Source organism: Serinus canaria, chromosome 13 (genome assembly GCF_022539315.1).
Source record: "Serinus canaria isolate serCan28SL12 chromosome 13, serCan2020, whole genome shotgun sequence".
NCBI lineage: Eukaryota > Metazoa > Chordata > Aves > Passeriformes > Fringillidae > Serinus > Serinus canaria.
The window spans coordinates 7,663,955-7,691,297 of NC_066327.1; the positions used below are offsets into that span (position 1 = coordinate 7,663,955).

General features: G+C 41.1%; 1 protein-coding gene across 5 annotated transcripts; it reads left to right on the top strand.

Annotated features, from left to right (window-relative positions):
• Nucleotides 1–26,398, top strand: P4HA2 (prolyl 4-hydroxylase subunit alpha 2). 5 transcript variants are annotated; one of them, XM_018915359.3, is made up of 17 exons: nt 12–86; nt 1,142–1,252; nt 6,597–6,689; nt 8,377–8,473; nt 9,672–9,823; nt 11,236–11,373; nt 12,215–12,454; nt 14,119–14,330; nt 15,100–15,276; nt 18,830–18,900; nt 19,133–19,232; nt 20,172–20,225; nt 22,607–22,666; nt 22,735–22,800; nt 24,887–24,955; nt 25,350–25,446; nt 26,159–26,398. In XM_018915359.3, the coding sequence occupies exons 3-17, from the start codon at nt 6,608–6,610 to the stop codon at nt 26,227–26,229; spliced, it is 1,686 nt and encodes a 561-aa protein (XP_018770904.3). In that variant the 5' UTR covers nt 12–86; nt 1,142–1,252; nt 6,597–6,607; the 3' UTR covers nt 26,230–26,398. The 5 variants fall into 5 exon arrangements, with proteins under 5 accessions (XP_018770902.3, XP_018770904.3, XP_009089605.3 ...); XM_009091357.4 differs by lacking the exon at nt 22,735–22,800; XM_018915356.3 differs by lacking the exon at nt 22,607–22,666.
• Nucleotides 26,399–27,343: the final 945 nt, after the last annotated feature.

Here is a 27,343-nt window from a genome sequence, read left to right on the forward strand (position 1 = left end):
GGCCCGAGAGGGGCTGGGCCGACGGGAGGTGGGGCTGGAAGGGCCGGGGCGCTTCTAGAACGGGCGGCGGGAGCGGCGGCCGCACGGTGAGCGGGGCTGGGGGGAGTGGGGTACGGCTGAGGGTAAAGGCGAGCCGGGCAGGGCTGGGGGCACAGGGCTGAGGCGAGTGGGGCAGGGCTGAGGGCACAGGTACGGCCGGAGCCCGTGCTGAGGGTGAGGGCACAGGTACGGCTGAAGCCCGCAGCACGCTGTGCCCGCTGCCGCACCCCCCGGGACTCGCGGGGGTCCCGCTGCCGGCAGCCCTGAGCGCGGTCCGAGCGCATTGCCGGCGGTTCAGCCCTGTCCGCGATCCTCGCTCCGCTGCTGGGGCCGGCGGGTCCCCGCGGGCCGGGCTCGGGGGCACGGCGGTATCGCAAAACATCACACGTCTTTGTAAGCGTGTTAGAGCTGTCACCGCAAAAACAGTGGAAGGGCTTGTTGCCCTTCTCCGCGCTGTTTGGGTTTGATAGGACTGGCATTCCCGGTTAAATCACTGCCAGCTGACTTTGCCAGCTGCGTTAACTGGCTGCGCGTGTTCCCTGCCTGCCACAGGCTCAGCACAGAGTAAGCCATGGCTTAAGCTTCGTAGAGGTGTTCAAACCCCATTTGTTCTGCTTCTGTCTCATTTTATTTTACTCTGAGCTTTGTTTTCCAAAAAAAAAAAAAAAAAGCCTGTCCCTGCACAGTTGTGCAGCTGAGCTGGGGACAAGCCAGGAGAGCACAGGCAGCTGTGTGTGACCTGTGCGATGCAGCCACCGAAGCCTCGGTGGAAAAGGCTGAGCAAAGGCAGGGGAGAGCAGCTGCTGAAAACTGAAGACACTACCTAAGTGTTATCACAGCTCAGCTGGGGCACAGCAGCCTGGCATGTCATAAGATGGCAAAACATGCCTTTGACTAGACAGGAGTAATTTTATTTTAGGAAGCAAAGAATGTCCTTGTAACCTGGAAGCAAGGAGGAGAGAGGATATGTAAATAAAGGCTATTTTTGGGACTGTCTGACTTTGTGATGTTTGGTGTTTCCAGCCAATAATCATCCCTTTCCTCAGTAGTAAAGTAGTGTTCCCCAGAAGACATTTTTGTAAGGAAACCTCTTGCTCTTTAGTTTTATAGGTGCTCTGTGAGGGTGGAGTGGAGCTGGAAGGCTGCTGTGGCCATCTTTACTAGGGTAATATTTCATCTTTCTGGCATTAAGGACTTGGAAATAGTCCCACAGGTATGTTGTGAATATATATAGCAATCAATAACTGCTATTCATATTTCACAAGCAGAACGTTATACTGCATTGGTAAATTGGCACTGCTGTGACACTAACAGAGAAGAATGTGGCCTCTTGCTAATGCCATAATTTCATGGGATTCAATTTTTTAATGTGACTAATCATACTTCGGGAAGCAGTGCAGGAATTACACACTTCAAAGAGAGTAACAGCAGAGGGAGCAGCGTTTACCAGTAAGCATAAGAAATTTTTCACTGGAGGTTTAAGTCAGGAATCCAATCTGTTTATAATTTCCATGCTGTGTGCATTGGCAAACTTCCAAAGAAGCAAGCTGTAAACATAGATATTTTTCCTATGACTAGTTCTGATTTTTGTGCATGGTTTTCTATATGTCAGAGATGTGAGAACATGGAGTGTGGAAGCAGGCATGTTCTAGGGTGATGTTAGAATAGAATCAACCTTTGAGATAATGCCTGATTTTAATTAAATTGAATTGAAAGGAACAGTTCACTGACAGCAGACCTTTTACTATGAAAAGAACTCTTATTTCTGGACAGGAAGATACTTTTAATGCTTTATATGGCAAATGATAAGTTATTTCAAGTTATGTTAAGTATGATGATATACCAAAGTTATGGCCTTTGCACAGTAAAATGCAGTCTAGTTATTAATGCTAAAAAAATAAGCTGTAGTGGAAAAAGCCCAGAGTCTTCTTGTCTTCACCAACACTGTGGGATTTGACTTCAGGCTGCTTTATAAAGGCAGGGCTTGCAGAGTAAGATTCAAGTGGATTTGCTCTGCCTTAGACTTGCATCAGTACTGGAGTGTGGAAGAAATGTTTTGTTATGGCTTTAAAAAATACTAGGAGCTAATCAAGGTGATTATGGCTTCTAAGGTGGTTATAATTTATTTTGTGTTAAAAGAAATGCCAGCAGTTTGCATGATTGTGATGTGTCCTTGTTAATGCTTGCAAATAAACAGCTTTTCCTCATCTTCTTTTGGCTTGCCTTGAGAAGCACAAGGCAATCACATTGCTGGTTTTGCTAGGTAATTATAATTGGTTTTAGATGCATATTAAAATGCTTTGTAAAGAAAGGCAGTGATGTTGGCATAGGCTGCTTTGAGCAGTAAAACAAGTGTGCTCTGGAGGAAGGGGCTGGGTTGAGCACTGGTGCGTCCGAGTTCATGTGGATAATGAATTTCAGCTTTGGTTCAAAGTCTTCAGCCAATGGTGTAGGTTTTCTTTCCTTAGTATTTAATAACTTTTAAAATGTTTTATAGCTGCTATCATGTGCTGGGTGGATCCGCAAGACTTGAAATACTGCTACAAGTGAATGGTTTTATGGCTGCCTTTCTTGTTGGTATTGAGAGAAGCTCCTCCTTGGCATCATCTTGAAAATCTGTTTATAATTAAACCTATCTTTTGGCTCTTAATAAGTAAGCAGCCTTGCAGGTTTTTGGTTTATACCATTTTCCACTTAGATATCATTAACCTTATTTACAGCCATCAGTACTGATAGCAGCTTAATGCCTACTTTTGAAGCTCCACTGTTTGTGGAGGGGAAAGGGATGAAGCCATCTGCAGCTCCAGTTCAGTACTCCTTGGTGTGTCTGCAGGCAAGAGGATAGGTTAGAAAACAGAGGCATTTGGAGGAGCCCCAGACAGACCTGTCTCATCCAACAGTCCAACCTCAAACTGCTGTTTGAGGATGGACCAAATTTCAAACCCTCAACTTTGTGTGCACCAAGAGCTCATCAGTGGCCTGAGGTGATCTTGAATTAGTGATTTGCTTGTTGGATTTCACCATGATACTTAAATGCAAGCAGCTGCTTTGAGTGATTTCCCAGGTGTCTTTCACAGCACAGACAAGCCCAGAAGAGGAGACAGGCTGTAACCCTTCCTTGTGTCATCAGCTTGCATGTTGTATTCCAGTAACTCAGGAAAATGATATCTTATTTGGATGTTGACAGTATCTGGTTATGATACTTTGTCTCACAAGCTTTATTCCTCTGCATCAAATTCTGGGTCTGTAAGCATGGAACCAAGAGAAGCACTCTGCCTTAATGACTTAGAAGAAACCATTCCTCTGAAAAAAAATTCCTCCACCTAGTCTTTGGAAAAAGAGGTGATTTTGCTTGGAGCAGTTTGGAGCAGTTAGATTGCACCCCAGTTCCCCACCTCCCCTAAGGAAGCCCCATAGCAGAGGGAGTGCTGTCACCTTTAATTGAGGAGTGGAAAGATACTTTTTTTTTCTGGAGTTCATGTAATCAAAAAGTGTTCACATATGAGTACAAGTAACACTCTGGTTTAATTTACCACAATAAAGGGTATGACTTGTATTCTTTATATTGTACAGAATGATCTTATATTGGTTCCACTTAATTTAATTTTCCTGCATGAGGAGTCTGTGCAAATTTGGAGCTGGATGTAGGACTTACTTTTTTGTCGTTGTTTTTAGTTAGGCTGTCAGGCAAGTGGAGTTTTCTTGTACTGTGCTAAATAAAGGAGACCATAGCATATCAGTGTGATCAGAAGTTGAGTGCTAAAGGCACTGGATGTAATAGGCATTTGTTTCCTCTTCTGACCTGAAAAAACTCCTCCCTTTTGGCTCGGACCTGGCCTGTGTTCCCTGTGACTGGGTGTGAAATTCAGAGTGAATGAGAAACTGAGAACTGTGGTAGATGTGCAAGCAACTTCCTTTTTATAGGTCAAGTCTCTTTTTCTTATATCTTGTTGATTATGAGGTTTTCAGAAAGCTTATTTAATAAAGAATTCAGTCTAACCTGTGGAGAAAAATTCCATCCTTGTGTACTTTGTCTAGAACTTTTTTCCTTCTGCCAGTGTTCTCTGAGCCTGACAGCACTCTTTCCATAGGAGTAATGATTCACTGATGTCTTATACTGTGAAGAAGCAAGAAAACCCAGAAGCCAGAAATATAGCCAGAATTTGTTCTACAAAGGCTTGTGTTTGGCATTTCTGTTTGAATAAAACACACTGCTTTACAAACATTTGTCTCCATTATTGAGGCATAAGCTGCTCATGCCCCTTCTGCCCCTCTTGCCCTCCTTTCAGCTGAATGGGGTGGGCACATGTACGTGTTGCTGTGCACACACGCTCCTGCCAGCCAAGACTGTGGTTACTCAGCCTCCTGTAATTCATTATTTGTGCTGCTTTTCCCAGTAACAGCTGTGAAAAGAATGTACAAACAATCTGCCAGCCCTGCAGCCAGGTGTCCTGCTTGTTTGAGCAAGAGCTGCTTTCTCTTTTTACTGAGGTCTCTGTTTATTGACTCAAGTAAAACTGAGTAGGATGGTAAAGCTGTTGCAGATCTACTATAAAGACAAGCTGGTAGCTGTAGTACTTCTTGGCAGGTTTCCTCAGCCATGAGAGAACATGGTGAGGAGGTACAGGAAAGTGTAGAGTTGTTTTAACTGGAATATTCACTTGTAATTGTTCTCCCAGGCTTTATGTTGTGCATCCAAAAAACCACTCCATTAAATGATGGCAGACTACTCAAATGGACAGATGAGGCTTAATATATCCAAATTAATGTACTTCCCAAGTGCACTTGACTTGCTGTGCTTTCTGCTACATCACTTATTGTGGCTTGTAATATTGGCAGACCTCTGCATGGCACTATTCACTCAGCTTTATTCATTTCTCAGATTACCCATGTACTAGTTCTTAACTAACTTAAACAAGCAGTTTGGGAATATGTGGTTTGCAGGAGGGTGAGAAACAAAAGAGAGAAAGGAGAAGACTTTTTATGATACTGTGAGACATTTTCCTGCTTACTCATGCTTGCAAGCTGTTGTGGTAAATGATTCTGATCCTTTGTGTAGTCTTGTAAAGCAATCAAAAAAATAATTTAAAAATAATCATCTTGCCTTGTGATAATACACAACAGAGGACAAAGCTATTACTAATATTTTTCGTGGTGGTGGTGTCACTGACGATGTATTTGATCTTTGTTTCTGTGGCACTGGTGAGCCCAGCTGGGGGTGAGAGTTTCAGTTGTGCTGTGGGCTTGAAAGAAATATCCATTTTTCATCTTTTGTCTTGTGGGTATTTTATCTTTTGGAGGCAGATGTGTGGAGCCCAAAGGAACAAGTTAGAGTTACTGCAGAATTATCTTGATTCCTTCCTGTTTGCTGCATTGCTTGAAATTTCAGGATGGTCCATGTATTTTTCTTTAGTTTTTCCCTTCCATTCCCCTTTCTCAGGTTGATTCCATTTTGTCCCATATAGTTGCATTTTTACTGTGTTTGGAGTTACTGGGTTGCATGTGGTAATTCTGAGCCACCAGTTTGAGTTTGTCCAGTTACATTGAGCAGGAAAAAGTCATATCTGCTTCCTGAGCTGAGGTGGAGAGTTGTCACCTCCCTTGTGACAACTGTGCAAGGGTGTGCCAAGAGCTCCATCTTTGAGCAGCAGTGCTCCTGCATGAGGCTGGCCCTGGTGGCCATTCCTGCTTGGTGGACAGGCAGCTCTGGAGAGAGCTGTGGACTGATCCCAGTGCAGTGCTCCTCACAAACCCCCTGGAGAAGGTGTTCTGGTCATCAGGTCTCCCAGGAGGCTCTTCTGTATGCCCCTTGCATCCCTTCCTTCACTTGACCTCATCTGCTCAGACTGGCTTTCCTCCCATACCCCTCAGGCTGTGCTTTTGGAAGTGGAACAGTCTGCTTTCAACATCCATCTCTGGGGCTGGGTTTCTAAACTGGCACAGCCTTTGAAATACAGAAGTTATAAGGGCTGTGTCCAGAGGCCAATATGCTGAGATAATGCATCTTGAATAAGCAGAACTGGAAATTTCACTTCTAACTTTTCCAACTGGTGCTGCCACTTCTACACTACAAAATGTTCTATTCCTCTATTTGGTTTTCTCACTATTTGTGTTTCTAGACAGTTTTTAAATAACTGAGTTTTACAGAATGCTATAAATCCATTTAATTTAGACTTCTATTATTATTGTTGGAATATAATTTGTGGGTCTCATATTTTCCAGGTCTAGTTATGTCTGACATGGAAGGTGCTGAACTGCTCTTGCAAAAGAGCTTGTTCTCACTTCTCAGTGGACAATATGTATATATAGTTTCCCTTTTCTCATATGGGCTTTCCAGTGTCTTTCATGTAAATCCCAAAGAGTATGCAAGATAGCATTTGATACTGTTAAGTAACAGCTCCTCTGGTTAAGAGTTTTTTCAAGCTTTACAAATTAAAATTCAGAGAATCTAAATAATTTTCTTGAGGTTAAAATGACTGAAGATAAAGGTTAATGCTTTAGCTTGTTTCTCACAAATAAGTATTTTTATTCCTCCTTTTCCTTTTAATTTTTTACAGATATCTGGAAGATGAAACCCTGGCTGCAATTGATGTTCTTCCCTTGTGTTTTCTTGATCTGGCATGCAGAGGCAGAGTTCTTCACCTCCATAGGTGTGGAAGGAACCAGTGCATGATGTTGTGATGTGGTTATTGTGAATATTAGAACTGTTAAAGTTATCATCTGAGGCATATGGTTTTCTTCATGTGGCCCTGGCCAGCACTGTCTCTATTAGAAAAAGCTGCTCTTCTGCAGCATCAGTGCAATTTGTTTGCAGTTGGTTGACTTAGAATACTGACCAAAATGATTCAAGATTCTCTGGGGCCTCTGTCAGTAAAATAAGATGGGCTCTGTGTTTTAGGATTTGTGCATCTGTTGACATCCTGAACAGAGCGCAGTATCTTATGCTAGAAAGCTTAGTCTCCTGAATTTGAGTTATGAAAATAGTTTAAATAGTTTAAGTGGTAAATATGTGAAGTTTTTATTTTTCCCAGCACCCAAAATCTCCTATCTTCTCAAAAAGCTGATGTTAGGTGTCAGAAGGAAAAATCAGTAACTCACTTACATTGCGTGTTTTGCTAGGCCTGAGTAAATCCTAAAGAATTTGCATTGTAATAAATCTGTAAAATAATTTGATTTTTATGAGAATTTAGTTCCTGTGTTCTAATAGGATCCAACCATGTGTGATTGTGGTAGAGCTTCAAATAAGCACAAACTGAGTTTTCTGCTGCTAATTGGTCTAACATTTTCCTGTCGAGCAGTTTGGGGACTTCTCCATAAGGGCATTAGAGGCTGATTAACTGCCACTGGCTGTTCTCCAGAATGCCCTTTGAGTCAGTGGAGCTGTTTCTGAATGGCAAAGCTCTGAGCTCCTGGTGGGTTGTTCTGCACCACTGTGTGGAACTGCTCAGCCAGAGTCCTACTGCCAAGCTCCTCACGTGCCCTGTGGCTGCCTGAACAATATTTAACTACATGAGTATTATTTGCTTCTGATTTTTCTAAGTACCTTTTTATACAAAGCTTCCAGAAGGATCACCTTCTCTTTACACTTACCTATTTCTGAACCTTTTCTAACTCTGAAAATAGCACATCCTGCTGCCTTCTATGTGCTTAATCATGCCTCATTCATAATTACTTTGGAATGCTGGAGCTGTGGTTGCATTTATGAATCTAATAATGTTCTTTCATTTTGGGCTTTGAAAAGCCAAGTTTGTCATAGCAATTAGGACTGATATGTTGGCAATTTCCACTAATGCAAATCTGTGTGTGTGTGTGAGTCTATGAACGTTAGTCTGAAATTCCTCTCTGTGTGATGTTAGGCTGTTTCCATGGTTACCCATATTGTAAAGCTGTAGCTTTAAATGATGTTAGTGATTACACTTGTAATTTGTTAGTGTGACCTAATCTGTATCCATATGTAGAACAGATGCTTTGGCAACCATTTGCATCTTTTGTTGCTTTGTGTCCATAGCTGTGTGAGTGTCAAACCTTTCTTTTAATTGTCTTGCTTGCACTTGTAGTACTAAAAGTAATTCAAGAGGCAGGGGAAGGGTCGGAGCAAAGCTGCATGAACTGTTGAAGCTGGGACTTTAAAAGCCCCTTGAAGCATTTGAATGCCAGACCTATGTGTCCAATAGCTTCAATGTACACTTCAATAGTGCACATTGATGTGCACACCCTTAATTTGTCTGATGTTTGTGATGGTTTTAATAGCCCTGGAGCATTTAAGGTTTGTTTTCTCTGCACTTGGGAATTGTTACTTTTTTAGGACTGCTGAATATTTGCTCCTGCTCTTTTTAGGTCAAATGACAGATCTGATTTATGCGGAGAAGGACTTGGTACAGTCTTTACAGGAATATATCCGAGCAGAAGAGAAAAAGCTCTCTCAGATTAAAAGGTAGGGGAGATTTGTGAAATGAAGGGTGACAAAATGGCTCATTTGTGTTCAATCACACCCCACCTTTGCCACCCCTTTCTGATGCTAAATCTTGTTGGTATTTCCTTAGTAAATAATCACAGGGAGAGGGTAGGTACGAACTTGGTTTTATTTTTTTCCATTAACCTACAAGGGTCCCCGCTTCAGATATCACTTAGAACTTACTTCTTTAGAAATGGTGCTCTGGTGGGATCTCCCCACTTTGCCCTGTCCTTGTACCATCACAGGACTCCTGCAGAGAAGACACATCAGAGTCATATCAGGAGTCTTGTCATGAGAGCTGAATGCCTCTGTGCGCCAGTGCTCTGTGCTGCCTGTTGTTTCATGCCATCAGCCTGCTTACAAGAGCCAAGTGTGCCAGTGGCATTTACCAAACCTCTGTGTTCCTTCCTGTGTTGGCTTTGCCCTCAGGGACAGTTCTCCTGCCCTGTTCTCTTCAGGTGCCACCATGGCTGCAGTACATCTCTGATGTTGTCCTGATTGCTTGGATCACTTGAAAGGCTCTTGCTGACAACTGATACTTCATGTCATGTAGGAAGATTGCTAATTCTCCTCTAGCCAAAAGCAGTATATACGGGGTGTGGCAGGAGGATAGGCTACATGAGGTCCAGGTTCAGAAGAGCCAAGTGCCTCTAGAAGGAGTTGTGCTTTCCAAAAAACTTCTACGCTCGAGGCTGTATGTGTCAATCTGACTTTCCTTTGGGAGTGTAGGATGAGAACAGAGCTATGGAGTAGTGGAATGGTAGGAATTCTGGTCACATAGACACAAAATGTTCTTGTCTTGAAAAGCTGCCCTTTGGAGGCAAAGCAATATCCTTTTCAAGTATTGGTTAAGGGAATATCTGTTCAATCTGTGAATGAACTGGTATTTTTAAGGCTTGTTACAACTGAGATGCATGTCTGCTGAAGTCAGGTTTAAAATACTAAGCAGGGAAATACTTTCACTTTGAAAGAGACTGTAGTAATTTAGAAAACCTCCACTTTACCCTTGTGAACTTGAAAGGCTGAAAGCCAGTTTTGACAGTAAAACCAGCAATAATTTGATCTAGATGTGTAATTTGAATGATTTAGGAAGGAAGATGTGCATTCATAAATTGTTCTCAGGCATTTATGAATGCAAGTCTTCCTTTTTAAATCATGTGCACACTTGTCATTTCAGCTGGGCTGAGAAGATGGATGTACTGACCAGCAAATCAGCCTCTGATCCAGAAGGGTATCTGGCACACCCTGTAAATGCATACAAGCTTGTCAAGCGTTTGAATACTGACTGGCTGGAATTGGAAAACCTGGTTCTTCAGGACACAACAAATGGTAAGGAGTTACCGGGGACTGCTGTCAGGAGGCAGCCTTGTGTTCTGGAAAACCACAAGCTTGGCTGTGGTTTAAATATTATTGCCAAGTTTGTTTAAAAAGCAGCTAAGGACTTGACTTGTATGTACTGATTACCCAAGTGAGTGAAACTTGCAACTGAACACGTCTTAGTCAAGACTCAAACTGTTTTATTTGGGGAAAAAGGGAGAATGGGACATGCTTAAAGCTGTGCTGGTAACAGTTGAGTGTTATTGTTCTCTTGTATATAAACTGCTTCGTTTGCTTTCCCAGTCTGTTGCTTCTCTTGATGATCACTGTTTTTTGACCATGTTGATCAGAGAATAAGATTAAGAATCAAAATAAGTCCCATATTGAACTGGTGGAGAAGCTTTATCAGCCCCAGCATTAGAGTTGGCCGATGCTGTAGTCTGTCAAAACCAGGATAATATATAATTGCTATCTCTAAACCTATCCTTCTAAATCAAATGTTTCCAGTTCTAATCCATCATTTTTTCAAGTGTCTGCCTGAATTTGCTTGCATACCTTTTTTAAGTGGAGGTTTATTTTTACTGGACTCTTGGAAAGTGAGGAAGAGGTGGTTGTGTTTTTCAGGCAGAACACCACATGGTTTCCCTTTCTACTTTGCATATGCTAAAGTTTAGGTGCTTGAAATTTTTTTCCAGACAAGGCTTTTATTGGCTTTTGGAATAGTTATCCTAAATGGAAATAAAATACTCCAGTCTATTGAATACGTCTGTTGCTAATTTTTTCTAAAGGTTTCTTTTTCCAATTTGGCTTTCTGTATGATTAGAAATGGTTGGGCTGTTTTCCTTCAGCTTCCTCCTATGCCAAACCAACCTGCTGTGTAACCCTGATTTTATTTCTGAGTATCACCTGGTTTACTTGTCAGGTTTAATCCTCTCACTGAGTAAGGCCCTTTGCTAGTGAGGGGATCCTGGATCAGGGTCTCTGTCCCTGGAACTGAGACTTGAAAAGCTCTTGTGGCTTTAGAGGTTGGAATACCAAGTTGGAGATCATTGACCAGTACAACAACCTGAAATCAGTTGTCTCTATGGATATTGCAGGAGATTTGATGAAAGCTGTTTTCATGTCAGAGATATTACAGGACAACGAAGATCATTAGATTCACATTGTACATCAGTAATTTTGTGGCACAAGAAAATTGAGTTTAGCTATTTATTCTTTTTTTTTTTTTTTACTCATGAGCTGTATTTCTTGAAAAGGGACAGAAAACAATGTGTTTATAACTTTTGAGCCTAATAAGGGGCTTTAAATCTGGGTTATTTGAAACTTAATTCTCAAGCCAGAGCAGATGTTTCCTCTTCTGTGTCAATCTTGTGCTGATATTTATTCAAGCTCTGGAAGTAACATCTTCCCCTTTTACTGCAAAGGCTTTATTGCAAATCTTACAATCCAGCGTCAGTTTTTTCCAACTGAAGAAGATGAGACCGGAGCGGCGAAGGCTCTGATGCGCCTGCAGGACACCTATAAACTGGATCCTGAAACCCTCTCTCGAGGGAACTTGCCAGGTAAGTGCACCAAGGTCTCCTTGGCTTTAACAGAAGGAAGTGGTAACATCCTTAAACTCTCTCCAAAAGTCCTTTATAAAATGAGGATTACCTGGTTTTGCCACATATGTTTCAGAAAATTTCAAGAGGTACTGGGACATCTGATTATTAGACGAGTCCTAGTTAATGCTTGCTTTTGCTGCTGCTGCTGATGAGACACCTACTGAAACAGGTTATGGTGGTTACCAACATGGTGTTTACTAACTGAATAAGCTTCATTGCTGTGTGGGTAAATGAGCTGACACAATTTTTTTATTTGTTGTAAGTATTACTAGCCGTTTATAATTAATTAAATTTTAAGTCTTACACATGCATCTTCTGCACTGGAAATCAGGGCAGTCACACTCAACTGGACACCCAGTTTGTTTAAATCAACATCAGCTTGCTTATGCACAAATACAGATTTACAGTGAAGACAAGCTGGCTGTGCACATTGTCAGCATGTAGTCAGGCTTCTCTGATCATCTAACAGAGTTAATCTGTAGGTTAGGTGTTACCATCTGTTACCATGTTAGTCTGCTCTTCCTTTGTCTACAAGAGAAAACAAAAGCTAACTCCTGTAACTTCTGTTAACTTCCCTTTGTTTCCAAAGGAATGAATTAGAATAGAATTAAGATAGTTTACTCTTTAATTCTGATAGTGATCACTTTAGTACTGAACTTAAAATACTGTCAAAGCATTGTTTCTTAGAAACATTTTTGGATGACAAAAGTGTGTATTTACAGATACTTCTCAATGTGTCCCATGTATTTAAGGCAAAGGTGCTTGTGTGGATTGCTGAAAGCTGTCTTTTTGTTTTTAGGAACAAAATATAGATCCTCCCTGACAGTTGGTGACTGCTTTGGCATGGGGAAGACAGCCTACAACGATGGGGACTACTATCACACTGTGCTCTGGATGGAGCAGGCCTTAAAGCAGCATGATGAGGGGGAGGATACAACAGTCAGCAAAGTAGAGATCCTAGATTATCTCAGCTATGCTGTTTTCCAGTTTGGGGACTTGCACAGAGCCATGGAGCTCACCAGGCGGCTGATATCCCTCGGTAAGAGCAAAGAGCGCATTACTTTAGCTGGGAAGTGCTGCCAGCAGCAGAGCTGTGAACAGTCATGGCCCATCCACATTGATGAGCTGACTGGAAAGGATATCCTGACAGATCACTTGTAATAAATGTGGGTCCTGGAAAAAAGTCTATTTATGCATGAAGTATCTTTAACAAGCTGTCTTCTGGTCCATGCTGTTGTTACCCAAGGCCCCAGTGTGTCTGACTGCACTCACTGCCTGTGGACTTTGCTGGAATGTACTGAGATGCTGTGTTTGGCAGTGGTTAAAGCCTTGCTTGTCTCTAGTGGAGATTCAAGGCTACTACAGACATAGGCAGTGCTGCACCTTCTGTAAAGTCCTATTGACTTTACATATACCTCTTTATTCTTCAGTGCAGGTACTCACTGCCTGAGATCTTACAGTATTTATTTCTGAATATTCAGAACAAACTTGAGTTTCCTAAAAACCTCCTTTTATTTCTGAATAGTTTTTAGCTTTCCTTTGAGTAAGCAAATAAGCTTCCTATCCAGCTTTGCCTGCTTCCTGCAGTACCTCTTCATCTAGAGTAAGCATTACCTGTGTTAGGTATTTGATGGGTTTTTTAATGAGCTGTGGTTGTTAGTTTAGATATTAGTAGCATCCTGAAAGTGGGTCAAGCCTTCCTATTGGAAAATATTTGTTAGTCTAATTTCTGCAGAGCTGGAATTCTTAAATTAAAATTTACAAGAATATGAATATGCATTGAATCGAGCTCTAGGGGTTTAGCACTGATAGCAGAATACAAATCCTTATCAGCAGCAAACAGTGGAACACAGTTGGCAGTCCCTTCTGAAAGCAGCAGCTTCCTCTGCTCTGGGCTCAGCTTCCCTATCTGGCCACTATTACCCTGTGCTCTAATGAGTGGTGACTGGAGTGAGCCCTTGGGTTGGTTCCATGAGATAAACACAGTAAAGTTGGGAAGGCCAGAAGGGAAAGAATCTGTTGTAGGTAGTAGCATCCAGAAACACAGATGAACAAGGAATTGTTCCTTCTTAGTTATCTGGGGTAAAGTCTATTGATGATAATTATTGATTCTTACCAACATCATTAATAAATCACTAGTATGTCCAAAGATGCTAGTGATCCAGACTCCCTCCCATATAACCCTGTTAGAGCTACAGATGGATGCTGTAGGTGGGCTCAGAGCTTCCCAACCTGAGAGAAGTCTTTGGGACTGAAGACTGTGGCTGGACTCCCCCACAGTACTTGGCTAAAGCGTGCTTGTGCAGTGTGGGTGAGGAGCATGCTGGAAAGGAGGGGTACAGCAAGTAGGCTACCTTGGTCTCTGCTCATGAGCTCTGGTGATTTGCTCATCTTGGGTAGAACTGGTCAGAAAAGTTGAGAAAAGGAGGAATGTGAAGAACAGAAACTTGTATTTGTTTTCTTGGAATACAAGTTTTATGATGGGTTCTTCCAGAAAGGATTCTTTTGTATCCTTAGTGCGTCTCTCCTTTGCAAAGACAGAAGCTTCCCAGTGTGAATTTTCAGTGCAGGCTGAAGCCAATGCCTTTGTTTACCAGATAATGCTTTAGGAAGGGAAGAATTGTTGCTGTCTTGATACAGGGACTTGTTCGTACTAACAGTTTGCAAAATTCTCCATTTCTGTCCGGTTTTATCCCAATGCAGACAGCACCCATGAGAGAGCAGGCAGTAATCTGCGGTACTTCGAGAAGCTGCTGGAGAAGGAAAGAGAGGAGAAGGAGAAAGAAAATTCAACAAACAAGACTGTGACAACCACAGAAGCTGTGGTGCAAAGTGGAGCCTATGAGAGGCCTCTTGACTACTTGCCAGAGCGTGATATCTATGAGGCCCTTTGCCGAGGTGAAGGGGTGAAAATGGTAAGAGACAAGAATTTCCTGACTATACTGCCTTTACATAAGGGTGGTCAAGCTTGGTGGAACATGTTGTTTTTCCTTCTGCAAAGCTCTTTTTTAAAGAAAAATTTAAGTTTGGTTCTGTCCAGGCTGAGATTTGTATCTTGTATCTTGACTTCTCAATCTTTAGCTGTTACACACAAACAACTCTTAGCTGTACCTCTTAAGGGTTGTTGAAAATTGATTCTCCTCAGTCTGTCTACTCAGCTTTTTCAAAGTCAACTGTGCAGATACAAAAGGAGGCTTTTTCTCTTGAGAGCTGATTATGCTTTACCACAGTCAGGGAGTCACAATATTCCGTCCCTTTTGCATCTTAGACATGTTCTCTGAAGTGACTGTTTTGACCAAGTGATTTTCAGTACCTCTCAACAAATACTGCTTCAATTCTTAGTCCAGGGAAAAGAACCAATTTATTTCATCGTATAGTTTTAATTATGAAAACCAGACTCTTTTTTTACAGCTCACTGCTTGTGTAGTTCTTAATCTGTAACCTATTCTGGTTTAATTCCCCTAAAGGTTAGTATTTCAGATGCTGCTCAGTGGTATTTGGAGCAGGATATCTTGTTTTTAATTGCAGTGAATTGCAGAATCACTCTTGTTTACCTCTTGTAGCTTCTTGTCACCTGATGGCTTTAACATGTGTGTGGAATGAAGCTCATCTTCTTGCCTTGCCTGCTTGAAGTTCAAGAAAAGTGTTTGAGCAAACAATGCGTTGTTTGGCATTTTGTTTCAGACACCTCGAAGACAAAAAAGGCTGTTTTGTAGGTACCATGATGGAAACAGAAACCCTCATCTGCTGATAGCTCCCTTTAAAGAAGAAGATGAATGGGACAGTCCTCATATTGTGCGATACTATGATGTCATGTCTGATGAAGAAATTGAGAAGATTAAACAACTAGCTAAGCCAAGGGTAAGTCTCCCTTTTTCCATCTCACTAATAACTGCCAATTCCATGCTTCAGTCTCTGTTAGCAAGGACTAAGCAAAGGATTTGAAAGATCTGGTTTCATACACTGAATGATGATACACTGCAGCTGTAATCCTAAAGGGAAAGCTTTTGAAACTGCCTGGCGATGTAGGACCATAAAGCCCAGGCTCCCAAAGGTATTTATGTATTGTTGCACTTAATTATGCAAAGTTCTCAGTAAATGGCTTAGAAAGCCTTAAGAAGTTAGAGACTGGACTTGAAAAGATAAATAGCTGACTTAAAATGATAGGAGTAGGTGTGCGGTATGTCTTGACTCTGCCTTTTGAACTGGAGCCGAACTTAAATGAAATTTTAAAACCCCAAATCTTAAGAGAAGTGAAAAGAAAAAAAAATGTAAGTTGTGCTAGAATAAAACCTAGAGGTTTGGGTTTGGTTTTTGATTTTTTTTGTTTGGGTTTTTTTGTTTGTTTTTGTGGGGGTTTTTTGTTTTGTTTTTTGTTTTGGTTTGGGTTTTTTTGCTTGTGTATCCTGGAATCCTCTGCCTCTGTTCTAAAACATGGATCTTTCTTGTTACTCATGATATGAGTTCTGGTGACTCTGCACACAATAAAAATAGCACCTCATGCAAAGCTAGTAATTTTCTGTTTTTTCTGGAGGTGGAATTTCCTGCCTAACTGTCACCTTTCTGGCAAAAAGTAGTATGGCAGTGTGATAGTAGTAGACACCCCCACAGTTTTTCTGTCATATCTGAGCAGAATGTAAAACTGAACAAATTTTTGCTTAGAGAGGAGTGGTTCATTTCAGCATTCTTTAGGCTACCATTATGAAATATGGTACTAAAATTCCAGTGAAGACTTACCCTTCTGTAGGTATTTCTAAATATAAGCATAAATAGTTAAAAACAGATTGAGAAACTGATGCTTCCCAGGATCATTAATAATTTGGGATGTTTGTGAAGCTCTCTTCTATGACTGCTAGCCAGCTAGGGAAGTGTTGGCTGAACACTCCTGTCTCAGTGAGGAATCTCACCTCCTTAAATGGAGAATTTTTCCTCTTACATCATAGTAGAAAACTTCAAGAGCTTCAGATAAAATGGAAGTATTCACATGGAGCATATCACTTAATCTATTTTATCAAATAAAGCACTGTCTAAAGACTGCTATTTTTTTTTTTTTGGTTCTTCCTTTTTATTCAGAGTTTTATGGAAAGTCTTAATGCTTGGTCTCTGAATTTTGCATATATTACTAATGTTAGAGGAATTTTTCATGTCATCTGTGTAGTGTAAAACTGCAGTCAGTCCCTAGAAGAGTAGGTAAATATTATAGCCTTAAGATTCAGATGAAAATTGTCAATTTTAAAAAAGCAACCATTTCCTTATGAGTTGTTTTTTCTAAACCTCAGCTGCAGGAATAACTTTGAATTCTGCAGTACTACTGAAATAATGGAAAATGCAAGTCCTGTGGTGAGATGGTCCTTAATAAATACAGCTTAATTTTAGCCTGGAAATTTTAGTTAGGAATCATGGAAGCTTTCAGACAGAACTGTGAAGTGTTATTTTATTTCAGGCTCAGAAAGGTGACTACTTTGTTTATTCTAAAATGCATTTGCAAGAAATTTTTACTTTTGAGTCCAAGCACTTCAACATTATCTGCAGTTTACACTTGCCAATACTTTCTGTAGAGAAAGAACATCTGTATGTGATTGGGAGTAGCTGCAGTTGAGTTGCTTTTTGTGCTTGTTTTGCAAAATGCAATCACTGTTATTCCACTTCCAAAAAATCAATCCAGCTTTTCAAGCAATCCATCAGAAGTGGCTGGGGAGGGTCAAGAAAATTCTTAGCTCTGTTGATGTGGATAGCATTGAGGCAGGTCCATCATAGTATGAGAGCCATATTCCCAAAATTCTTAATGTTACCTGCAAGGCAGGAATCTCTGAACAGGCAAGAATATGGCATGAAGTGGGGAGGCATGGATATCTGGGCTCATGCTACAGGATTTCAGAAGGAAATAATGGAGAGTTTGCTAAACTAAACAGACTCTGAAGCAGTCAGGGAAGCTTCTGACCAATGAAGGGTGTTATGATGAGTTTTGAAAGCAAATGCCTCTTACATGGCTGATTTCTCCAGCCTGAGAGAGGAAGCCTCACATTTATCAGTTGCTTGTACCAACTGGACGTAGATTGGGTGTCTTAAATGAAGAAACCTGCCTGTCAGAGCAGACAGGAAATAACATCAAAGCAGTCAGGCTTATTTGAGTTCTGATTTATTTAGATCATATGCTAGGTGCAGAAATCAAGCAAGCATGTACAAGCTTGAAAATGGCAGCAGAATGAAAAGTCTGGGAAGCAAAATATATATCCCCAAAGCTATGCTTCACTGTACCAGTGAAGAACAACATTCAGTCAGTCTGGCTCTTCTGTTATAATTTATACAGGCGAAATCTGGAACAAAATAACAGTGAGTCAGAATTACAGCAACAGCTGTGCCAAGAAGTCTTGTATAGGGACAAGACAGCTGACATGGAGTGCAAAGCTGGCTGGAGACTTATTTGAGGAAAAAATGAAGGAAATAATGACTGCGTTCTCTGAAGAAGAGGCAAATAAAAAGGCCTTCTTTGACCTATAATTAAGTGGAAGAAAAGAGGTATGATTTAGAGTGTGTGTGGTTGGCAGGAGTTAAATTTAAATGTGGTCTGAGTTTACAGTCAAAGAAAAGAGAGTGTCCCAGTTCTTGTTCTCAGCTGCAAGAATGAAACCAAAGTGAGCTGGTATATTGTTAGCAGTCATCTGTCACTCTGACACCACAGCAAACTATCAGTTTTGCCAAGTGCCATTTTTTTTCCTACAGATCTGGTCATATGGCCTAAATGTGATGATACTCACTTTTTAAAATGTGAGTATCATCACATGGTGTGATGTGCTTTTGCAGAGTTACCTTCATCAGAGCTAGATGTTCCAGGCATCTCTCAGCTGGAAAATTTGAGCATGGAAATGTTGAGAGTTGCCTTTGGGAGTTTTCTGCTACTGGGGATTTGATTGTCCCATAGTTTGTAACTCATTCTGTAGAAGTTTTCAATTGTTATTTTACATCTGAGAATGAGGTTGGGGTTTTAGTCCATAGGAGGAGCAGGCTGATTAAATTCATGGACTGTCCAGTGATTTTCTCTTTACTAAGGAACTTGGACTTCATATGTTGTTAACTTTTGTTGTTGTTCCCTCTTGCTAATATTGACTCCAGCTGTTTAAAAAAAGTGCCTTCAAAACCTGTTCAGCAAGCAACTCATGGATTTAATCAGTATCATGGCTTGTGCAGTCCATCAGACTCTTTTTCCAGGATCAGATGCAGGTGATGGATTGTACTTGTGTTTCTGCATGTGTGGTTTTAGCATGAAATCAGATCATATTCTAGGTTGAAGCTCTTTCATCCAGTGAGTTACTGAAGTTGGACAAATCAGGTGTTGTTTTTGGTAAGATGTGAGGAATTTTCTGTCCTGTAGCTGATGTGTTTCTTCCCCCTTGGGATTCTTTTTTTGGCACAGCTGGCACGAGCCACAGTACGTGATCCCAAAACTGGTGTCCTTACAGTGGCCAGCTACAGGGTATCCAAGAGGTAAGCAGAGGGAAGGGCTGAACTTCAAGGTTTTTGTGCTTAACAGCTGTTGTTTGTTACCTCCTATGTCTGAAAACCTGAACTGCTTTGCATGTAACCAAAGCTTCCCCAACGAATGCATGGAAAATGACTCTTTGAGCCATCTGACAAAGGGCAGGAGAATCTTTCTGCCTTGGGAAATGTGATGTGGTGATTGGTATTGTAAAATAATGTGTTGCTGTCCTTCCCTTAGCTCGTGGTTGGAGGAGGATGATGATCCTGTTGTGGCCAAGGTGAACCAGCGAATGCAGCAGATCACAGGGTTAACAGTGAAAACAGCTGAGCTCTTGCAGGTTGGTGCACTGGCTTCATCCTGGAGGAATTAGCTGCTGGTTAGGGTGGTCTGGTGCAGACAGATGTTTTCCCTGTGTGTGCCAGGCAGAGAAGGGTGGAGATAGCAAAGCAATGTAAGATAATTTCATGCAGGAATCTGATATTTATCAGTTTGTTCTGAGGGAAATGCCTGCTGCTTATTTTTCAAGTCTGCAAAAGCTTATTTTCCTAGTTCAATATTTCTAAGACCCGAGTATTTTTTGCTATAGTCTCATATGAATTCTGGTCTTTGGATGGCTGTTGGGAAGGAGAGTGCCAGTAGTATAGCACTGCCAGAATAGCTGTATGTTAGTCCATTCACTCTTTCTCTTCCTCCATGCTCCTTGAATTCCTGTTTTAGAGTTTGATAGAAATATTCTTGATTACATGCTATCCATAGAAACCAGGTAATTGTGTAGTGATCTGGGAGATAAACATTAAGTACAGCCTCAGAGTAGCTAAAGCATGTTATGTGATTATAAAGTAAGTGAAGAGGTGCTTTTAAGTTAATTTTCTGTGAATCTGGAGAGGCGTTTATATGTAGCAGATCATACATGAGTGGCACAGAGTCCAGTTCTGTCTCCTAGGCTGAACTCACAAGGAGTTGCACACTTTCATCTGCCTTTCCTTCAGAGGAAGGAAGCAAAAATGTGGTGAAACTATTGCTGCTGAATGTTAAACAGGCTGTTGTAGTGATAAGTGCAAACCCTCAAGCTACAAAAGGGAAAAAGCACTCAAGTTGTTTCTCATCTGTGTACCTCAGTTCCGGCAATTTAAAAATAAATTAAGTGTACTATAGATAATCATCTTGCCACAAAGTGCTGTTTCTCAGAGCCTGCTTTGGATTTCTGAGAGCAAGTGCTGTTCTGCAGCAGTCACCTGCTGTACATATTTATGTGCTTCCTTCTTCCATGCTGTAGGTTGCCAACTATGGAATGGGAGGGCAGTACGAGCCACACTTTGATTTTTCTAGGGTAAGATCACACTTGCAATTATTTCTTAGTGGGATGGGGTGGGGAGGAGGGAACAGTTTGGTCTGAGAGAACTCTTGAAGGTGTTTTCTGTTAGAGCATTTAATATGTAGCCCTGTTGAATGGATGGATTATGAATTCTGGAAAGCCTTTGCACTGCCTTCTCTGATGCTGAAAGTTCAAGAGAGTAATGAACAAATATCCCTGCTTACTTTGGGACCTTGATTCCTTACACAGTACAGAGACTCTGAAAGAGTCATGCAGCACTTGAATGTGCTCTTTGCATTGTTTTATTTGTAAGCTGAGGTCTGCAAGCCCTAGGTTATGAGTCTGCCTTGTTCCATTAGGCTTCTGAGTTCAGTGATATTGTCCAAACCCTGCTTTGCTGGGTGCTTTAAAGCATTTTGCAGGAGCTGACTGAGGAGGAAATATCCTTCCACCTTCCTCCTGAAGAGTTAACATGGAAATCCTTGTGGGTTGTACAGCCCATCTCGAAGACCCCTGAGAGCGGCTGCAGCACTGGGGTCTGAAAAGAGTCCCCTGGGTTGGTTTTGAGGGCAGTGCTCCAGCCCAAGTTGCATGTACAGGTGGCAGTGCTGGGTCTTCATGAGGCACTAGAGGGCTCTGCCTGGCAAAGAACAGCTCTGGTTTGCTGTGGGAGAAAAGAAGGCAGATTTTTAACAATTACCCTCAACAAGTTCATGGATGTTCTAGGCATACTGAAGAGCTGTGGTGGCTGGTAACTTCAAATATAAAATCCATGTGATGCCTTGGTTTCTGTGGTATTTCAGTGGGATCTGGCATAATTTAGATTGTCCCAGTGGTTTTACCTGGTAGGAGGGATTGCTGCAGCCAGAGTATACAATCCAATAATTGAGTGCAGAATTGAAGCCTCTCAACTTAGCACTGTTTAAAAAATTTAAAAAAAAAATCTGAGTTTTAACACTATGGAAGCTTGTATTCATTAGCTTTGGCCCATTCTAAGAATTTTCCTCTTAACTTCAAGTCTGCTTAGTTTCCTGAGTTGAGCAAGTGTTCTTAAATTCTCTTCAAATCCTTTGAACTCAAGGACCTCAGGCATCAAATTGGCCACTGTGGACTTTACTTTTGGATTAGGAGCTGAAGCAGAGCTCTACTTGGAACATAACCTTGGCTGCATTTGTCAGCTGAGGCAAGGCACTTGCAAAGGTTGCCACAGTTCTGGTCTGGTCCTGCAGGCTCTCTGTGGATCACAGACTTTGTGCTGAAGTAGAGGTGCTGCTGTGTTTCTCCAGCTTCTGATCAGCCTTGAAGCTTTTTATTCCCTTTCAGTTCTCAAATAGAGGCACTTCAGTGGCTGCCTATTACAACTTGGACATTTTATTGATTGTTCAAGTTAGATTTTTGCTGTTGAATTTCAGAAATCCATAGCTGGACCTGGGTTTCACAGCAGTGGCAGGAACCAGGGAATCCTCTGTATCTCAGTGTTATCTTAGCTTTTTTGGATTGGATTTGCATATGCAAGTCTCAGGGTTTTTATGAACACATTTTAAGAAAGACCACTTGTTTATTAAAACATGCTTCAAGCGAACTGAACTGCAACATCTTAGACATGGTCACTGTGGTTTTCCCTGCTGTTTGTCTTTTTCAATACTGATTTATTGTTTTCTTTAAATATTGAGCATTACTGCTTTTGTGTGTAAAAATGCAGCTTGATGTCTCCTGACTGGAATGACTTCCTGACTATTAGCAATGTAAATAAATGTCTAATTTAATTTTTTGAAGGAAAGACACTGGTATTCTACATGTTCTTTCTGCTTCTGCACTGGCACCAGTGTGATCTCACCTTCAGCAAATGAAACTCAGTGTTTTTTACAGACTAAAGACAATTTGATCTTTTTGATGTGGTCTTTAGTCTTAGACAGGCAACCACCTGAAACTACTCTATAGTTTTGTCTGCTGTCAAAACATGCATTTGCTCTTCTTATGACAGCATTTCTTTGAGTTGTTACATTTACAAGACTGTTATCTTGTAAATAAAGCCCACTGAAGATTAATTTTTTGTATTCATGTCAGTTGTTGACTTTGGATCAGTGCCCAGAACAATAATGGCCTGTTGTTGACCTCACTTGGATAACATCTGTGCCACAGGCCCTAAAAGCAGTGCTTCTATTCTCCCTCCAGATCTGTTCAGTGCAACTTCTCCTAGTCGCGTCCAAGTGCTCTGTGCATGCAGCTGTGCACCCTGGCTGCAACTTGTGATGGCTTTAACATTGCCCTGTATCACTTGTCCCCTTTCTATTCCAACTCTTTAAATTGGGCTTGAGGATCTCTGCAGAGCTGCACGTAGGTAGCTCTGGTGAGAGCCTTTTGGGAGCCCTGGTTAAAGTTGTTGTCTGTTGCAGCGACCCTTTGACAGCACTCTCAAATCGGAAGGAAATAGGCTAGCGACGTTTCTTAACTATGTAAGTACCTCTGTCTGTCTGCTGTCTGGGAGCTGGAAATTTGCAGTTATTCTCATTTAATTTTATAGAAAGATGAGCCAGATGCTTTCAAGCGGTTAGGGACTGGAAATCGTGTGGCCACTTTTTTAAACTATGTAAGTATGATGATCCTTTATGCATTGAGTGTAACTTAAGCAGCATCTTTTTACAGCTTGTGCAGTTGGTTATTTGTAGAGATTTCCTGGCATCTGGCAGTATGCATTTCATTATTCCTGCAAGCATCAGGTGCTGTCCCATCTGAATTGATAGAATTTTGGTGGTATTTAATGTCAGAGCAGAAAATTTGAATATAGGACCCATCTTCTTTTGGTCACTCTGCTGTGGAATCTTTTACTTAAGTGGATTCCGTGGGGGAAAGGAGACTTTGGCTTAATTCTCAGAGGGAAATACGTGGGGCACTCATGTGGTATGCTTTTGGAGAACTTGACTAGCAGCCACTTAATGTGAGACAGTCATATTTTTCCACCACTGTTTGACAGCATGTGATGTTGTGGTCTGTGATCCTCTTCCTCAGCTGTGTAGCAAAGCCAGAGTTGCTCAGTTGCTCAGCACAGGTGCTGCTTCAACAAACAAAAGGAGGCAGAGCTGATAAACTTGGTGCAACTAGGTTACAGTGCAGATTTGAAAGATTAATTAGTTGCATGCATTATACAGCCCACAGACCATGTACACTGGCAATAGTGGCCTTGTTTTCACAGTAGTCTTCTGACACTATTTTATCTATCAACCTGTACCCACTATCACTTTAGGACCACCTCATCTTCTGTGTTAAAGATTTTAGTGATATAGCTTAAATATTTTATCACATAATTTAAAATTTGTTGGCTGACATCATATTTTGAGAGTGAAATGCAGCTCAAAACAGAACCAGAAACACTTTTAACTTGATGTGGCAGGGAGGGATATAATCTTCAAAACAAGAATTGGAGTAAGATGGGTAGCTGTGAAATATTCTGCTGCAAAGAAGTTTTAATTTTAAATTGAGTCAATCTTTGTTTGCTTCTCAAAATTTGGATGAGCTTTGATTTTGAAGGAACAATACACATCTCTGCCAGTTGTACATGGTCAAATGCACTTTGCCCTTGTTTGTCCAATATAGAACTCATAACACATCATACATGTACCACCAGCCTTACTAAAAAGAATAAGTTGTGTGGCTAAGATGTGTATTAACTTGCAAGGCTGCATGCACATGCTTTCTAGCTGGAAGGGGCAAAAACCTGTGCTGCTTGGCATCTGATGCCTTTTTATTGTACCAAGCAGGAGGACACCAGAGTGGTAATAACATCTGCTTTAAACAGAAATCCAAGTTGCAATAGGGATTGTGGGGACTTGGGGAGTGTATTAATAGTAGTTTTTAAATTTGGTGGGAGTTGGATCTGACTGATTTGTTTCTTTTAATTAGAATCTGACCCAAAGCTTACTGTAAAGACATTCTGTTTTTAGTGGGAGCAGTTCTAGAAACTTTGGGCTTTGAGTCAAGTCTAGAATTTACAATATATCCATTGTTACTGATGAATACAATAGGGTTAATTTTATTCCAGTGTAGTAGTATAAAAGCATAAAGATACATGGTAATGTTTAGAGTCACATAGCTGTAGTTGTTGAAGCTTGAGCTGCCTAAAGCACTTGAAATTGCATTTGACTGTTGGTGAACAGCACAGAAACAGTGCAGAAAGAGAGGCTTTCTAATAGTTTGTGTAGTTTTTGAAGTGGTTGACCAAGATGCATAAACTAAATTATGAAAATGAGTTCCAAAGGCATGGTTTCAATTTATGAGGAAATATGTGGTTTAACAGACACTTGTTTTCCTAATTGGATCATAAAGTGGAATGAAATTCTTGAACCCAGCTTATTCTGAAATCCTCTCTCTTGTTCTAGAGTATTAGCTTATTAATATTGCAGGTATACAACTTCTAGTGGCTATTTGAAGTAGAGGATACATCATCTAGCAAATAGATATCTAGATATACAAATTCTGGAAAAAAGCCTTCAGCTGAAATAAAATGCTTCAACAGCAGGTACTGCTGCTTCTGCAGTTTGTGCTGGTTAAAGTGCACCCTCCTTATCAGTGCTGCTTGTAGAAGTGCAAGTTGAAATATCAGGCCTTGGGACATTTATAGCTTGTGGGACTGTACAAAAGGCCTTGTAAATGTACAGTTTGTGGACTTGTTTTCTCAGATGAGTGATGTAGAAGCTGGAGGAGCTACGGTTTTCCCAGATTTTGGGGCAGCAATATGGCCCAAGAAGGTAAAGTCTCTCTATGTCTTTGGGTTTATTCCTTCTCTCTCCACTTACTGTCTCTCCCTCAGCACAGTCCCTGTAAGTCAGCTGATGTGACAAGTGCAGTTCATTGCAGCTGTAGTGATCTTGCAGGCTAAAGGGCATCTCCCTTTGTTGGTAATATGTGAAGTGACCAGTTTCTCTGTACAGCTGTTTTTAACAAAGTAAACTTGTCTTCACTAGAATTCCTCTGTACTCTGAACATGGCTGTACTAGAACAGGGTTAAGAGTTTTTCATGTGCTGTTGATGGTGACCTGTTAAAGTGCTTCCAGCGGAATCCATGGGCATCCCCCTCCCCTTATTTTAACCTGGTTATGTTGACTAGGTTCTGACTAATCCATATCTTATCTCAATTTACAGGGAACAGCAGTGTTTTGGTACAATCTCTTCAGAAGTGGTGAGGGGGATTATAGAACAAGACATGCAGCTTGTCCAGTACTAGTAGGGTGTAAATGGGGTAAGTAATTCTTCTTTGGAAACAAATCCTGAAGGAAGGCTCATGTATGTAAAGCTGGTGATACACTGATCTCTTATGAAAGCATTTAACAACCTGGGTACCCCTTCAACTACTGGAGTCATTTGGCCATAATGAAATTTCCTGCCATTGATCTCATGAAATATTAAGCAGCTGCATTGTACAGTTATAGCTTTTTTAGTGAGTTTTTATGTCACTGTGTTTGTGTAAAGTGTCAGCATCAGAATTACTTGGATTGTCACTTGGCTAGAATCAGGTCTATTGCTACAAAGATCTGCCCATAGTTTGAGCTGCAAAGGAATGAGAGCTTCTTGTAAGGTAAATGGGAGTGTCTGGACATCAGGAGTTTCTGCTTCCTGCTGAAAGCTTACCAAGCTTCATATTATCTATTCCCATACCTGTATACCCTGGCCTCCAGGGTATGCCCCTGGAGTGCCAGAGCATGCTGACTCTCAGTGATACAAGCCCCAGAATACACTGCTCTGATAGTGTTGGCTCCAGAATTGTGCATTGGGGAACATCCTTTCTTCCCCAGCCTTTTGCATCTTTCCAGGTGTTTTCCCTTGGGTGAGTAGAGAAGTATAAGCATGGATGCCCAAACTGAAAGATTTTACCTGAAGTATCCATCTAGGTTGTGATAATACCCCACGCTGGGTACATGGTGATAACTAATTCCAGTTCCCTGTTTCCACAGTTTCAAACAAATGGTTTCATGAAAGAGGAAATGAGTTCTTAAGACCTTGTGGGAGAACAGAGGTTGACTGAACTCCAGCCTGCTGTGGACCTTTGTTTCTGTCTCCTTTTCTACTGTTGTTTGTTCCAGTTCATTTCTAAGAAATGATCCATCTTTTTCTCCAAGAGTCCTGGCACTTTACTACAAAAGAACAATAAAATATGTAACACCTGTGAAAGAAAGTAAATGGCATTGTACACATTCTTGTGTTTTGGTTGCAGTTATTTCCACATTTTCCCTGCCTTCCTCCCTACAGTCTCCCTCTGTAGTAGTGGTGCAAACAGTGCTGTGAGCAATTCTGTTTGTTTGGGTGCTTGGTCTTGTGCCTTTTGTACCTCAGATTTAGATGTTAAATATTTCTTTGAACCAAAGTTTTTTTAAGAAAAAGTTTTGTGTACATGTTGATTTTATTGTATTTCTATGGATCACAACTTTTAAAGCAAAAATAAATGTTCTTTCCATAAAGTAATTCTCTATTTGGAGTCCTTGACTGGTGTATCAGTGTTTGGTTTTAGGGAACAGTGGGCTTTTACTTTTTCTCTGAAGGCCTGTTGCCTTGTTGCCCTTTTCCTGTAGAAAATACATGATGATTTTGGACAGTGTTCTGTCTCAGCACCTATGGAAATCAGTAGGATGTTTTGCAAGCAAATCTCAATCTACTTCTGTAGAGTGGAGGAGGGTTTTGTCATGCCCTTCAGGGAGGCTGGATATAACCATTCCCTGTGATTCTCCTTTGCCCTTTTTGCTCTCTAAACATGTGAGTATTGGCCCCAAGCCAACACATGGAGGACTGGAATGAAGTCCCATTCCTGAATTATTTACAAAGAAATTAGAGTTAATTGCTGAAAAAAAAAACCCCAAAAGTTATGGAGAAACAGGCAAATGTTTCAGAAATGTGGGTGCTTGGTGTTAGTACTGGGCTTTTATACCAATATGTGGCTGAATTGACACCCTGCTGCTCTTCTTGGGAGAGACTTGTAGTATGAGAGAATTTTACCTATTATATATAATATGTGTCATCAATTTATTCTGTCAGTATTGAAGCAGTGTGCCTCAGCAATGCATCTTTATGTGCTCTTGTATTTTATATGTAAAGAACTGATGAATTTGAGGGTTATTGCTTCATTTAGATGCAGCATGCACCTA